At 38.3% G+C, this 16,660-nt stretch overlaps 1 protein-coding gene across 3 annotated transcripts in view; it reads right to left on the reverse strand.

Annotated features, from left to right (window-relative positions):
* Positions 1-16,129, reverse strand: part of LOC127651290 (hedgehog-interacting protein-like) — an 84,275-nt gene extending 68,146 nt beyond the window's left edge. For 2 of the 3 annotated variants that reach the window (XR_007971561.1, XM_052137068.1), the window contains exons 1-4: positions 15,490-16,129; positions 12,120-12,312; positions 4,977-5,118; positions 1,918-2,119 (exon numbers count right to left, since the gene is read on the reverse strand). Coding sequence is in view for 2 of the 3 variants with exons in the window: in XM_052137068.1 (XP_051993028.1) it covers positions 1,918-2,119; positions 4,977-5,118; positions 12,120-12,312; positions 15,490-15,759 (807 nt within the window). In the remaining variant the exon portion in view is untranslated. The remainder of the gene's footprint in view (positions 1-1,917; positions 2,120-4,976; positions 5,119-12,119; positions 12,313-15,489) is intronic. The other variant, XM_052137069.1, reaches the window with a different exon arrangement.
* Positions 16,130-16,660: the final 531 nt, after the last annotated feature.

The following is a 16,660-nucleotide window of genomic DNA, read 5'->3' on the forward strand; positions in this document are numbered from 1 at the left end:
GTAACAGAAAAGGTGTAGAAACTGTGTAGGGCACCAAAAACAAAAACCCCATAAAAGCAAATCTTCTCCACTGTCAAAAACAATTAAGCATTAGATTCAGGTGCTTGGTGATAGACATTCATTGGCGGATAAAAATGTTGGCACCTGTATCATCAAGGTGAGAAGGATAAGAGGGCAGAGAATTGGCATGAGAGGCAATGGTGAAAGGACAGCTTCCACCAGGATTTGGTTGCACATGTTTTTAAATTTATAATAAAGGTTTATTCGGTTACTAAACATAAAACAGAATGTATATACAACAAATTCATTACAAACAAAGAAGGTAACCGAACAGTTGTAGGCTGAAGCCATAGAGGAGAGAAGATGAGTAGTGCAAGAAGGAGAGCATGTATTTGCATTTTGTAAACACAAGACTTCTGGCAGCAATCGAAGAGGCATAAGTCTCACAGAATATTCTGTAATGTCACCCAGTTTGTGTGCGTTGGTGGGTGTATGTGCTGGGGGAGGTGAGTGAAGAGATGAGCGTTTCATCAGAGAACACCCACAGAGCTCTGGGAAACACAGCATTGTTTCCAACAGTTTGGCTTAATTTGCAGTAAGGGAATTGGGATTAAAGGAAATACAAAACATTAGAATCAAAGTCACGATAAAAACGATCTTGCCTCTTCATGCCCAAGTTAGGGTCCCAGGTGACTTCAAGCCCTTCCACATGCATAAAAGGTACATTAATGTTGATGTTCTGAGTAAACACGGCCAGCTTGGAATGATAACGGCCAAACTTGACAGAATGGCACTCTTGGGGAACGCCAGTGCTTGAGCTTACTCTAATTGTCATAATGATTGTTTTATCCACAACCAATTATGTTTAATGATGATATGGCACATTGGGGGCCTTTCCTGTGGGTCTGTTGCATGTTGACTCCATAATTGCTCCTTCTCCCTTATTTTTAAATAGCAACGAGAGGTATGCAATTTACATAAACTTCCTGTCAAAAAGCAGGTCTCTTCCTTCATCTGCGGACACTTCCTAAACGAAATGTTCTGAAATACAGAATGCCTCAGTTCTTGTGGAGGCAGATAAACATCTGTTGTGACACGCCATAACTACTATTGACAGACATGCGTGTAAGCAAATGCTAGAGCTGGCAACATTTCAGTGTTTCTCACTGATCCTCTGCTTCCAAACACAGGGTTTCCTCTGATGGCAGTCAGGTTGACAGCAAGCAAACCACACACATTGAAGCCCACATACAGAATCCATTTGTATAGTAATATAATTATCGTGCCAACACTATTTTTGGCTTCAGCATCACCCTACATTGAGGTTTTGATTTGCGGTGGGAGGAGAACAAAAATGGAAATAAATCCATAGAGGATGCTATTGTGCTTCTTTAAGATGTGATTCTGTTACAGGGCTTCATTTCTCCCACCTTAGTTTTGGCAGAGAAGGTGCCAAACCAAAATGATGAACAAAAGATCGTTCAGGTTTCCTGATTTATGAAATACAGACTTTTGTGATGGTGGGAAGTGAGGCTGCATGAATATCAAGTAGTACCAATACAATGCTACTCATGTTGAAAAGACCAGCATTGGTGGTATTATTAGCATGTCTAACATGCTAAATTACTTGTCTTACACTCAAACCAAATATACACATAAGTCACCAGCAGGAAAAAACAAGAGGCATGTCTTGTTGAGTTGGTATTAACAATCTACATTTTCTTTAAATAAAATAATATGAACTCCTGATTCATTTATTGCATTGAATATGGAAAGGCAGTAGATTTTGATAATATCACTTATGTTCTCTGCAGTATTGTGAATCATTTTTAATTTGGAACAAAAATAAATTCCAGAAAACTATGACCCTAGTCATTACAACAATCCCACCAAACAAAAGAGGTAAGTGTCTCTTACCTTTATGCCACTTTGGACCAACTTATGAATGTCCAGAAAAGGTTCTTTTAGGAGCTCCACATCATGTGTTAGGATCCTGACAAAGCCTTCTTTCTCCAAAATGAAAAGGCGCTGTGATCCATCCCCACAATGCACCACATTAACAGGCTGCCGAAGACTACCAAGGATCTCCTGAGCACAGTAGCAGTTGTGTTTATGTTTTCTGTGTGAAGGGAATGACAAGATAAGCATTTTAGTCGCACACTTTCAAACAGTAGTACTTTATCTGAAGGTTGAAACCAAATTTAATTAGAAAAAGGACATAATTTTTTTTTCTTTTAATGTCTATATAGATCACAGTTGTTAACAGTATGGTAAATGTAACATGTGTCAGTCTTCCAAATCCATTTGACTTTATTTATTCCATGGCCTAAAGAATATGTGGCCAAACATTTCCTTTTGTGCTCCAAGACGGACCACTTGTATTTAAATTAATGGGAGAAATTTGAATACCCATTTGGCAGATGTAGAAAAGGAAGTCCCGCCTTACATGTAAAAGAGCCAATCACTTTTTACAGTAGATACAGACATCAACTGTCAGTCAACTCAAAGACAAGCTTGCATTATATTTGAAATATGTACTTTGATCATAATCTTGACCAACCATTTTGGAGATTTCTGTCTTTCCCCAAGTAGATAGGAACTGTACTTTTGACTCTTATATGCAAAGAAAATATAGCAGCCTGGGAACATTCCAAAGATGGCTGCCGAGTGGACTGACTTGCCTTGAAGGCAACTTTATTTTGGCAGAATGATAGTCTCAATCACCATTCACTTTCATTGCATTTTTTTCCAGACAATGACAGTGAATGGTGACTGACATTATTCCCTAACATTCTTCCTTTTGTGTTTCACAAAATAAAAGAAAGTCACATGGTTTGTAATGACATGGTGAGGATAATTAAATCTAGACAACATTTTGGGTAAACTATTCCTTTTAGGATCTAACAGAATCTGTTCAGCTAACGTACTAGTTTGGGAGAAGACGGAGTAAAAGACTGAACAAAATGCCCCAGTGTAAGTTCATGTTACATAGTCAGATTTTGGGTGTCTCTCAAGCTGTGTAACAAGTGTTCCATTAACCAACATTCACATTTGATGTGGGGAAACACCAACTCACATTATACCTTTAACACACAAGGGCATGAAGTGAGGGCGCTCTCTTTAACAGGTCTTGAAGGGATTTTCCATTTTTGTTATAGGGGTAGACTGGGAGCAAATGTGTGTCTGATATCTGTAGAATAACATCATTCTGAATCACTAGCAGTAACTTTCCCTGATCAAATGTGCTGTTTTACAGGCTCTTCACACTGGGAGGTCCAATTAAGAATTATGACGTTAATTTACCACAACTGTGGGCTCAGGGCCCTCTAAAAAAACACAGTGGAATCACAGCTCATCATTATTGGCCTCAGAAGGTCATACAAAGGTGAGGTGTTTATCACTGTTAACACTAAAGTGAGGTCAGTATGAAGGGCACACTTTACTGAAGGTTGTTTTGAAATCAGATTGCTTTAATAACTGATGTGAAGTGAAGTGATGTGAAGGTAAGTGAAATGAGAGTATGAAGAGGAGACAGCAGCTAGGTTACCATCCTTGTATTTCTTTCCAAATTTTGGGATATTGCAATACATTTTGGTACGAAGACAGGCCCATAAATCAAGTGATTGAATAATATGCTCAAAACTGAACCAGCTGATCAATATAATTGCATAGCATCTTAAGTGTTGCTCTGGTCACTCTGAATATCCATAGCCAAAGCCTGTCATCAAAATGATGAGCTACTATTTCCTGCCAGTCTGTTTTACACTCTCAATCCAAGCCACAATGCAACTGTACCGATTGCTAGCAAACATGAAGTTTGTCAGAGCATTTTGTCTGTTCACTCTAAACTCCAAGTAATTACATTGAAAAAAGTGGCTTCCCCAGTGGCTACCACTTCCATTTCTATTTTGAAGTAACAAAATAGTGTTGTTCACGTGGGGTGTTAAATGCTGCTTAATCTGCAAATTTGTTTGCAGTTTTACGATTTTGCACATAAATTACATTTGCAACTTGGGTGAAAACCTGACTAGTGTCACTAAGAGATTATATCTATTGAGTCCTACTACTGGTATAGTAATATTGGTTGTAGTGTGTATTTTGTAGTTTTCTGAATCTGATTTTAGTTGAGCCATACCCATCTGTCACAGCACAGAACATAATCTAAAATACCCAATAACTCAATTTTGAAATAATGTAGATTCTGCGTAGTATTCCCACTTCACATATAAATCCATTATTATAAGTTTGTATAGAGAATATTCAAGCTGTGCTGCTTTTTGCTAACACTAAGGTTACAATAAACAGAATTTGGCTCATACTGTTGCTGAATATCCTATCAAAGCCAGCTCCAACTGACATCTTTCCCTGTGTCCTATCACAAATGGTCAAAGCTTTCTAGCTGTCACCAGCGGATCAGAGCGTATAAGCACTTTCTTTGTGTTGTTAAAGCTGGCTAAACTCATGCTGGACACAAAGCACTGGCTTGGAAAGGGGGCAGTGGACCAGTCAACGAGTACATGCAGGAATGTTGTGACACGGAAGGTTAGTCAGGCGTGTCTTGTCTGTAGTGACCTTGTTCAGTCTGCCCTGCTGACCAAGTCAAAGCAGCTCAGTCGTTCTGGGAATGGGACATGGGATGATGGTGAGGAAGTTTGTCTAATGATGAATGTCATTTCAGAGTTTGTATTCAAACTTATAGGTATAGTTCACCATAAATATATAATGTTTGGCAGAATTACAGCCTCAGTCATCATTCACTTTCAATGAATGGAGAAAAAAAGATACAATGAAAATTAATGTTGACTTAGGCTGTCAGTACATTCTTTTCATGCCCCCCAGAAGAAGAAAATCAGATATTGAGGGTGAATAAATGATGACAGCCTTTTTTCTGAATAACTGTCCCTTTAAGGTTGTGATGAATGTAGATTATAGAACACATTGTGTTGAAATCACTGATTCTGTGTGCAAAATTATACCTGTTTGTCACTTCTATGTTATCATCTAACAGATAGTTGGAATCTCTGCGCAATTGCTTTCGGTGAAAATCTGGAAAGCACAGGCCTCCGTCCCTCCTTCCGTAGTACTGGCAGAACTCATCCACGTCAGCTTGGAACAGTTCTAAAAAACACAGACAGAAAGACAACTGGTCTCAGCCTGAGATAGACACCAAACAGGGTCCAAGGGGTGATGTAATCACCTCCAAAACCAACTGAATCCCCTGCAGTTAAAGCTGTACTCGAGTCAAGTCTCGAGTGAAGCCTCAGCCTTCAGATGCCTCATTGTGTGGGTGTTTTGGTGGTAATTCCAGTGGCAAGCTCAATTCCAATTTTGTCTATGGTGGATTTACTGTATGAAGTACTGAGTAAGATTTGCTATTGCTCTCAGAATTGACAATCGCATGTCAGCTTAATTCTTAGTCATTCATTAAAAATTCACTAAAACATTTAAAGTGTGTAATTTGTGGACCACTAGCATCACTAAACAGAATTGCAAAAATAATATATATTTTTTCAAATAGGTTTTTCAAACACTCCCCCATCTGACATTGGTCGAAAAACATACAGTCCCACCACTGGTAGAGCCAATGTTGCTATAGTATATGTTGGGCAGGTTGGGATGAAGATTACATTAAAAATTTTGTGGTAATAGCATGATATAAATTGTGTCAGGCAATTTTTGTGAATGAAGCACAATCTATAATAAGCATAATTTACATAGAAAGGAGGTGTGTTTGCGCAAAAAGGAATGACAATGACTTTATTTGAATACATAAGAAGCAGTGTAATTTCAGAGATGATTGCGGGATGGTTAGTGAATAAGACGCATGTACTAAAGTGCCGCAACTGTTTAGTGAATTCACCTCAGTGCTTAAATTTTTTGGGGAGAACAAATGGCTTACTTACACCAGTTGATCAACATAGTAAGCTGGGAGAGAAAACATTTATTTTAACATTCAAAGAATTACACAGAACACCTTTAAGGACTGTCACATTTTTCAGAGCCACTTTGACAAACACTTACTTCTGAGTACCACAATTATGTGATGATTGAACCACAGTGTGGTATTACAAACTGTTTCAGACATGTGTGGTCCTTATGTGGAAATGTTACACACTTTAACACTGAGTTTGATTAAAATCAATAAAAAATGCCAAACGCTCGCTCTGTCTGTAGCTCTTTCTCTGTTATATCTTTCAGTAAAAACATGCAGGTCAAGTCCAAATAAATGAGGAGCACACACCCAAACTGATTGATTATGTTTCAAAGATTAGGTTTGCATGCGTACTTTTCAGGGAAAACACCCTTATTTATTTCTCTAATAGTAGCCAAAGTAAATTCAGCATAATTCAGATATCTAGAGTTGAAGTGCAGAATGTAGAAGTGCGATCAAAAACATAGATTTTATTTGTGGCAGAACCTTTCACCCAGAATGCAGAATTTTAGCCTCAACCAGCATTGACTTTCATACATATTTTTTCCAAACAATGAAAGTGAATGATGACTGAGGCTAACATTCTGCCTAAAGGCCCAGGTATACTTTGTTTTTCTGCATTCCGGATCGGATTGCACCCAAGTCAAGTCAAGTTAAGTTAATTGTTTTTTATTGTCGTTCAACCATATACAGTTAGTACAGTACACAGCGAAACGAGACAATGTTCCTCCAGGACCATGATGCTACATAAACATAGGACAAACACAGAATCACATGAGACTACACAGACTTAATAAGACCTACGTCAACTACGTTGCCTTTCAAAGTATACTTTTTGACAACCGAAGTACACTTTGGGCTTAACACCTTTGTGTTCCATGGAAGACATACAGGTTGGGAACAATATGAAGGTAGTTAAATGATAACAGAATTTTTAACTGTTCCTTTCATTTTCATTTTAAACTAACTTTCAAATCTACTCCTTTGAATCACAGTTGGTTTCTAGGAACTTCTTTCTGAATAGACTGACTTGGGGTTGGAATGATGGGGGGAGTGAACAGGACTCGATTTGGTAGGTCCACCATTACCTAAAACAACTAAACTGATATGGATACCCTCTTAGCTAAAGACCCTCATGGGGATGAGGAGAGCAAATACAGAAGTGATAGAAATACTAACACACTCCTCTCCTTCCTTTCATCTCCACTGAGCCCCCCATGCTGCCTGAGGAAGGGGGCTGCATGTGGGAGGTGGCCGCAACAACAACAGAGGTGATAGGATATCCTTAAACATCTGAACACAACAGTGAGATCAAACACACACCCCCCACCTCCACCTCCACCTCCACTCACAATGCTATGCCATCCACACTCAAGCCGCGGTGGTTATCTTGGGCCTGCTGGTGTGAGATGTAAGGTCGGGGAGTTGTTGTCAGAGGTAGCTGTATATGAGAGGTCAGAATCTTTATGTCTCTGTTATGTCTATGGGGTCACTGGGAGCACTGGAGTGGCTGTGGCTGTGCTGCTGTGAGTGCTGATACGTATATCCTCTTTAAGACTACTTACTGGGGCTTTTGCATCTGAGTCTTAACCTTCCCTTTAGTTTGATTTCTTTAATCCAGGACTACTCAAAATTTAGCTGAATAATTTGGTTGTGTGAAGCTAATTTTTCATCGAGAATGTGAAATACAAATGGAAATTAGGGGCTGGATAATAAAACATAAAAAAAACACCTCTTAAAAGAATAGTTCACCCAAAAATTTAAATTCTCTCATTAATTACACACCTTCAGGCCATCCCAGATGTGGATGACTTTCTTTCTTCTACAGAGCACAAATAATTGTTTTTTTGAACTCTGCTCTGTAGGTCCATGCAATGCAAGTAAATGGTGACTAGAATGTTGAAGCTCTAAAAAAGCACATAAAGGCAGCACAGAAGATAGGTGAGAAATAGATCTATATTTACCAGTAAGTCCTACTTTTAAGTTACTATAAATCACCACTTTCAATTCCACAGTTGTTGTCTTTTATTTTCTGTCGATTCACATTATTTGTGCATATTGCCACCAACTGGTTGAGGTTTGTCAAAGGTGAAGATGTATTGCACAAAATGACTTAAATATTGATCTGTTTATCACCACACCTATCAAATCACTTCTGAAGACATGGATTAAACCACTGAAGACGTATGGGTTACTTGTATGCTGCCTTTATGCGTTTTTTGGAGCTTCAAATTTGAGGCCACCATTCACTTGCATTGTATGGACCAACAGAGCTGTGATATTCTTCTAAATGTTCTCCACATTAAGAGAGTGATGTTCTCCAGATTAAGAAAGTCATACACATCTGGGATGGCATGAGGGTGAGTAAATGATGGGATCATCATTTGAATTTCTCCTTTAAGAGAAATAAAACTTGTAAGAACTTATAAGAACTTGTAAAATAGTAGATAAGAATACTTTTATCCATAAGAATGTTTTGTGAACTCCGTCCAAGGCAGGTTATAAAACAGGCTAATTAATTAACCCTATTTTATGTTTAAAAGAAAATCTGGTCACCATATTCTCACCCTTGTGTTGTTTGGGTTAGGGTTAGGTTAACCCTAACCCTAAACCTGTGTGACTTTCTTAATTACTTTGAAGGAAAAAGAAGAATGACAGCCTCTGTCACATTTACATTAATTGTATGGAGACATTTATTTTTTATGTAAGTGATTGGTGACTGACATTAAGACTCTGCATGACCTCTCCGTTTGTGTTCCATAGAAGAGTGTAAGTACACATCCACATTAATCAGTTTTCATTTTAAAACTCTGCTTTCAGTTTCCTAATGTTAACATTTTCAAAAAAGTATGTGGTAATGGAGTGTATTTTTTACAGTTTTCGGTGGAGGCAAACAGCATTCTAGTGTGGATTAGAGGCGTAAACTTAGCGAAATCAATGCGTTTTCAAATCAAGATGTATTAGTGTGGATATGTCCTAAGACATACGGGTAAATAATAGCAGAATTAAAAATTTTGGGTGAACCACCCCTTTAAGTAAACTAATTTGTAGCTTGATAAAATCAAATGAGTAACATTAATTAAGAAAATGAATAATACAATTGATACTTTGCCACTGAAATGTTTTTTGTTGCTCTTAGGGGTTTAAATGTATAAACCGTGGAGGTTTTTTTGCTTGAGTCTTGCACAAGAAACTGTTGAAAGCAAATCTACAATCATGAACCATGGTCTAAAAACATGGTGCAAAATAAGTATGAGAATTAATTATAGTACTTAGAGGACTGTCAAAAATGAACAATTTATTGTTACAACTTCCCAAAACATGGCAAAATCACTGTGTGGCCTCTTAATAAGTTTTAGTTTTATTGTACTAGCCAATGAAAAAACAAGGACAGGGAGAAAGAGAGAGACTCCACATCCTCAGCACTATGGTTATACTTCCATCTGGTTATCTTACAAAGCAACCTGGGTGGCCTCCCAAAGTACTTGACATCTTGATGCACTTCAGCAGTTTTACATATACACAACCTTTGTAGAAAAATAAATGTGTCATTCGTCACCACATATGCTGATTTGGGAGGGGGAGAGGGAAGGGGGTAGAGAAGGTGGGGTGAGTAGTTTGGCCTCGGCTCCTGTTCTGTTGCTTCGACAGAGCCTTGACTGCTATTTTTCCTCTCTCTCTCTCCTATGTGCTTTCTTCCTCTACAAAAAGTTGAAACAGATTGGACACCTTTATTTATCTGTTTGTTATAAAGTCTGTCGGTCTATTTGTATTTCCGTGGGTGTATATGTGCGTGTGACTTGCGTTTTCTGGAGTCTGCTCCCTATTTGCACATCAGACCCAATCTAATCTGTTAAGCTGCGCAGATTGGAAGAAGGTTCAGTCTGGCAGCCAGCTTTCACATAACATTCCATCTGATGGAATGCACCATGCAGCGAACGTTGCAACACCATACAGTTGCAAAGTCAGGCAACTTTTGGATGTTTGCTGCTGATGTCATTCATGTTATGGAGAAAATACGAACCCCATGATAGCTTTAGATCTTTTTGGGTCGTCGGACTCCTCCCCGCTGCCATCTGTTTTTCCCCCTTACGTGTCAGAGGCCTAAATATTTGTCTTTTCATTGAACGTAGGCTATCACCAAGAAAAACAAACTGATTACAGTATGTGAGCATTGCCTTGAACAGGCCTCGTTTTCCGCTGCATCCTGTAAAGCGTGTGTGTGTTCTGCCGGTGAGGTGAGGTGTGAGTGTCAGTCATGTCTAGACCTTAGTCAGACTGTGCGCACACACATACCCACACACATCTTGGCAGGCTGTGCTGAAGTAAAATAAGATTCTTGCCAAAGATCTGAGGGGAAGAAACAGGTCATAAAATAATGCATTTACAGCTACAGATTTTGGGGCTTTGTTTGGGGTGTGTGTCCACTGATGTGTGTTTACAACTATGATGAGTGCTTAACAACTATGATAAATTTAGAAGAGCTAGAAGACTAATTTCAGGATATTGCAGATATTAAAGTTGATAAAACTGAAAGGAGCTCTAAAGTAAATGCCCTGGTCTAAACCTATGAGCCTTTTTTCCTTATGAAGGAATATATTTGAGATTCTATGTGTAAATGAAAATATATTTTTTTGATTCTATAATTTCCACAGAAATAGAGTAAGAGGACATCTCATCCTCTGTTTCACTGCGTGACATTAACACTGAGTGTATGAACCCGCAACGACCAAGAACATTTGCCATTACACAAACGTTAAATTAAATAAACCTGGAACACATTGTGTTCAATATCAAAACCCTTGCTTATATTTTCAAAGGTGTTTGGCACGAACCTCTGCAGACAAGAGAGGCATCAGAGCACTTTAGAAGCAGTTGATCTCCATATGCTCTTCTGGAGCTGCTCTGAGTGTGGTCCGCAATGCAGGTCTGTGAGACAGTCGAATTGAGACACACAAACGCGCCGTTTATGACATTTATATATTTGCTTATTACACGGCTTTCTGGAATAGTCGATTCTAAATGATCAAAGGCACCATCTAGTGTACTGATTTTACTCAGTAACAAACACACATCCACGCATCAGACCGCTCATCCGGGTATCTGAGCCATCTTAACTACTTTCTTGGATCACTGTGCGATCTCTACAAGTGAGCTAATAATTAATTTCAGCTCAAATCAATGTTTCATGTGCACATTTATTTATTTATTTGCCAAGTAGTTTTGTAATAAGATGTGTAATGAGCAGTCAGACGTTCATCAATTACAAAATAAACACAAACAGATCTCAAACCGGAGGTGGATTTCAGCTGTTCACGATTCCTTCCTTGTTACATAATTACACAATTTCAATGCAAATCATTATTTTAAATACTATTTGGTTAGTAGCCATGCAATATGCATTATAATGTACAGTGATCAAGTTTTTATAGCAAAATAAACCCTGTTGGGTTTTATTTTGCAATAACAACCGGCTGACCCTACATGATCCCTTACTTTAAATTCCCTTTATTTGGACAGTAAAATGTGATTGGAAATTAAAGTTTCCAATCTTGTTTATTGTTAATCAATATATTTTATTTTTCATGTTAATGTATTTTGTTTTGATCTTTTTTCGAATTAATCAAGTTTTTTATTATATGTACAAGTAATATGAATGTTATCTGAGGGGTGACTGAATATCTGGTCCATGCCAGGAATGCAGTAACAGTGATTTTTAATTTAGCCTGCATGGCTCCCGTTGCCATTGGGTTCATTTATAAAATGATCCAACCACATCCAAGTGTTTACAACAGTTTTAACAATTTTGCTGTTTTTAAAAGGTATATTAAAAAACTGTTCACAAAAAATTGAAAAATATTTCATCATTTACTCACCCTTTCAAGTAATATAGCGAATAGGCCTTAAATGTTGGTCTGTTTCTCACCTTTTTTTTTGGGAGTAAACTATCCTCAATAAATGCCATTTGCAAAACACTTGATTAACGAATCCCTCCGATTCATTAGAACTTGCCAAGAGCTTCCACAGACTAATTGTTTCTCACACAACGTCACATTGCAGTTTCAGAATTAACATATAGTTCTGAATCTGTGGTTATTTGCTCAGTTTAACTTTAAACTAATTGCAAAAATTGTGCTAGAAGAGGAATTTCCTTGATGTAGATGTTGTAGTAGATCTTGTTTGTTACCTGGTACATGCCCCCGGCAGGTGTAGTAGAACTCTTGGCAGTAGTCCTGGCATAAACGGGGTAGGTCTTGCTCTCTGTGTGGTGCTTTGTCAAGTTTGGGTGAGTGGAAGAGCATCTGGGCATGTGGTGAGCAATGGGCACACTTAATCTCCTGGAGCAGTCTAGAACACTCTGTGTTATTGGTTGAGAAGATCTGAGGACCAAAAGCAACCAGCAAAGATTAGAACTGTAATTCTTAATCCTAGTCCAAATTTGCAAATTCATTGACATGCTAGTAAATGTTTTCGCAGTTTGACATATATTTAGAATGTCTTCTTGTTAATTGGAGGCCAGTCACATTCTAAACGTCTCTCTTAACAAACACCACACATCCATGTGGACTTGATTTCTCCTGATTTGTTTATTTGGCCTCACAAATAGCTAGGCTAGAAATGCACCTCGCATGGCAGTCGAACTCGAGCAAATTGAGGATACTCGAAAATGATTCTTAAGTCACCAAACAAAAGTAAACAATAGATTAAACCCGAGAAAATGAGCAGGCTTATTTATGTAACAAATTAGCTGTAATAAAACAACAATGTAATCTGCTCCCTTCTCCAGACATGCGCCTGTGCCGCAGAAGTCTGGTAAACCTCCTCTCTCTGTGTGAGGTCCATGTGTAAACACCAATTTACAGATAGATGGGCACATCATTCCCGAGCTGGTCTCAACAAATTAGCAGTCTGTCCAAGTCAATTAGACCAGCACACCCAGCGTAGACTTCCCACCTCCTCCCCCAGCCGCTGCTCTGCTGAGCTTAAACCATTTGGGCAGATTTCTTTGATTTTGATTCTCTACACTTGAGATTCTTTTGAGTGAATCTAAAACATCTTGCCTGGAAGATAAAATGGTTTCCAAAAATGCATCAACACCTCAATAAGGTTCTTCATTGAACCAAGTAGTTTGAAGTGAATTTTCAAGCTCTCTTCAGTCTCGGTCTTGCAGTGGTCGGTGTGATTCGCTGGTCTGTGAGTGGCAACTCTCCTGCTTTAAATTGCCCATTGATTTAGTGGACCATGGACTGGCACATGGTCCATGGAGAGAAGCATTTGTGTGCTCTCAACCATGCACTGTTCCCATATGTTGCTGGGATGGGCTCCAATGTTGCCAACACCCACACCAGAAAAAAGAGGACCTTTGTTTTTTGGTGTTTTCTGAAAAATGCCAAAAGTTGTTGCAAATCACAGCATGGTCTACATCATACCATTTTAAGGCTATACATAACTAATGATGAAATGTGCCAGTGCAAATAAGAGGCATTGGAGTTTAAGTCCAACTGTCCATTACTCAACAAAGATTTTTGGAAGCTTGCGCAAAGTAGATTCTTAGTAAGAACATGACATAAATTGATTGATGTAATTAGTGTCGTAAGCATGAACATTTTAATTTATATACAGTTAATCTGCTCAGAGTGATTAATGTTGTTGTGTATAGTGTGATCTGTGCAGCTGTTGTCACGGAAACAGTTGACAGAACAGACAAAAACACACAAAGAATCAATTGAAAACAATACCTTGTTATTTAGTATCAAACAATGTGGACAGCTACAGCCTCACATGTTCTCACTGAGGTGGTAGGAAAGCTGGGAGTAACATTGAATGGCATTATATCCATTAAAAGAATAGTTCACCCAAAAATGAGAGGGGGAGATTTATAGTAACAAAAAAAGGGACTTAAATAAATGTATCTCTTTCTCACCCACAAATATCATATTGCTTCTGAAGACATGGTCATATGTGTTATAGATTACTTTTATGCTGCATTTATGTGCTTTTGGTGCTTCAAAGTTCTGGCCACCATTCACTTGCATTATTTGGACCAAAAGAGCTGAAATACTCTTCTAAAAATCTTAATTTGTGTTCTGCAGAAGAAAGTAAGTCATACACATCTGGGATGACATGATGGTGAGTAAATGATTAGAATAGAGAGTTTCCATCTTTGGGTCAACTATCCCTTTAACATTTGCAAAGTGGAAATTCATAAAGTTGCAACAGTCATTCTATTCAATACTAGCCTATATATAGATTATTTGATGAGTTTAGTCAAAAAATAAAACCACGCCTGAACTAACTTCACCACAAAACCTGCAACCTTGTAATAAACAGCTTAAGTGAAACAATTTCGGCCCTCTGGGAATTGGTTTAAGTTTGTAAGGGGTTGGGGAGTTGGACAAATACTCCCTCAAAGGCATTAACACTTGGACTGAGCCCAGGACTGGGGGAGAATGATGTTCTCCAGCTTCACCCATTAGTGAAACTAACAAACACAATGGTGTTGTTGTTATTCTTTTGCCATAAGCAAAAAGACTCCGTGTGTGGGCAGTGTAGTGGGGAGGAGGAGATGTCGACACTTTTTTGTTCCATTCAGCCTCGCTCTTATTTGCATGACTTGAGCACATTAAATGATGCAATATGGCTTTTTGTCACAAACCGAAGTGCGATGCCACCCAGACGCACATGTCGATTTGCTGAGCTTGTTTACATGAGAAAAGATCGAGATCCTCTTGGCAAAAAATATGTGGTCAGTGATAAAACTATTGAACCTACTAGTGAGATAAATCTTCTCACTTCCATAAAAGCTGCGGCTAAGTACTGATCTTGATGAAATCATGTTTTTGCGTTCACGAGACATTTACTTCCCATCTGTGTTATGTAAATCATTTCCATCACCGCGTGAGAAGCACATGCTGTCACTGAAACATCAGCTTAAAAAGTTGTCCAAATAAATGTCAACGCACTTCTAAACACAAATAAATTACTGCAGGAATACAGCTTTTAAGAGCGAGTCTGATAATGGAACCGCAATAAAATATCAACAGATTAATAATTCGTTTTGATCGAAAACGGCCTGATTTCATTCACGCGCCTCGTGTTGTACCTCGCAACAGGGTGTGAGTGTTAACGGATAGGAGCTATCATGATGAAAACACTGTTAGGGGCCGTTCAGACCGAACGCGTCCTTGCGCTAAAAACCGCGCAACGAATAGAACAGAATGCAAGTGTTTTGATAAGCGTTTTTAAAAGTTTAAGTTATATTTAACTTGAAACGGTGTATAGTATTCGAGACGCGGCGCAACAAATACGTCTGTCATGCGCGTGTTTACATGGAAAACAATTATAAACAGCGCATTTTGAAGCAGAAAATAAAATATAAAGAATTCACGTTCGGTGTGAACTGCCCCTAACGCGTTAAATAAGTTTGCAACCGTGTGCATTCTTATATGTATTGCTTATATGTATTAATATGTTCATTACAAGTCAGTACAGATCATGCATGAAAATCAGAGCATTCCTGTGGCTAATAAATACGAGACTGCAGAAATACAACATACCCGTACATCTCTCCGATGGTGTATCTGATACGGAGCCCTCCTGGACGGACAGCAGGACATGCGAGGATAGAGCCCGTGACAAAACTCCCCTCCGCCGCTTCCCTCCAGTGACAGTTTCCTATCCTTCTTGTTCAAGCGTTTCGGCAGACTTCCATCGTTACATCTCTTCCTCCTTGGACTTAATTCTCCTTTTTCGCCGAATTTAGCATCACTGCATTCCCAAAAATTGGCCGCTATGACCAACAGGAGTACAAATTTCAAATGCTTCATTTTACAAGGGTTAACCAAAAGCGTCACGCGACAGCTCAGAAATAAAAGAAGCAGCTGTATTTCACACCTCCAAAAAGTTTTCTTATCGAATAACTAATTTTTATGAATTAAGTAACAATTCACAAATAACGTAGTCTGAATTAAATAATAGTAAAGATATGAAGAATAAAAAAACACGATAATAAATTAAGACAAGTGCTGGTTATGATATTATTACAGTTGCAAAAAACATGCTCTTTATAATGACCGATTAAAAAATATACTAATATGAAAATCGAAGTAAGTTTCCTTGCCGAAAAGTTAAATCCCGTTGGTGCACAGAGGTTTATGCGTGTGATCAAAAGTTGCACTAAGTTGTCTGTTGCATGCTCTTCAGTTCACTCACATGTTTCTATTAGATCTTTCCACCTTCTTTTTAACTAGCGCGCGAGAAGTGGAACGCGCACGATGACGTCTCTCCAGTCCGGCGGGAACGCGCTTTATCGTTTGTAAAGGAAACGCAAAGGACAAGCTTTTGGGAAAGAGTGTCAAGGAAAAATATTCGCAAGGTAAAAACAATGTCTATGATTGAATATTTTTTTGAATTTCTGTAATTTACAACAATATGGCCTTTTGTAAAAATGTCTACTTTTAGTTACTCAATGTTTCTATGCAAGTCATAAAAAATGGATACACAGTCAAATGTTTTGACAGGGAACCTAAAAATGTGCTAACATCTAAATTAAATGGTGTCCTTCCATTCAAGAATGGTATTTAATCAAAAGTTTACCTGGTGAATTAAGTTACACAAACAAAAGTCATTAGGTCAGGTCAAGTAGAAACTGATCCTTGAGAAAACAAGTGTAGGTTAAATGTTTTTAGTGAAAAGGCATTAATTGTTAATGCATAGTACTCTGGATCT

Source organism: Xyrauchen texanus, chromosome 11 (assembly GCF_025860055.1).
Source record: "Xyrauchen texanus isolate HMW12.3.18 chromosome 11, RBS_HiC_50CHRs, whole genome shotgun sequence".
In the NCBI taxonomy this organism is placed as follows: domain Eukaryota; kingdom Metazoa; phylum Chordata; class Actinopteri; order Cypriniformes; family Catostomidae; genus Xyrauchen; species Xyrauchen texanus.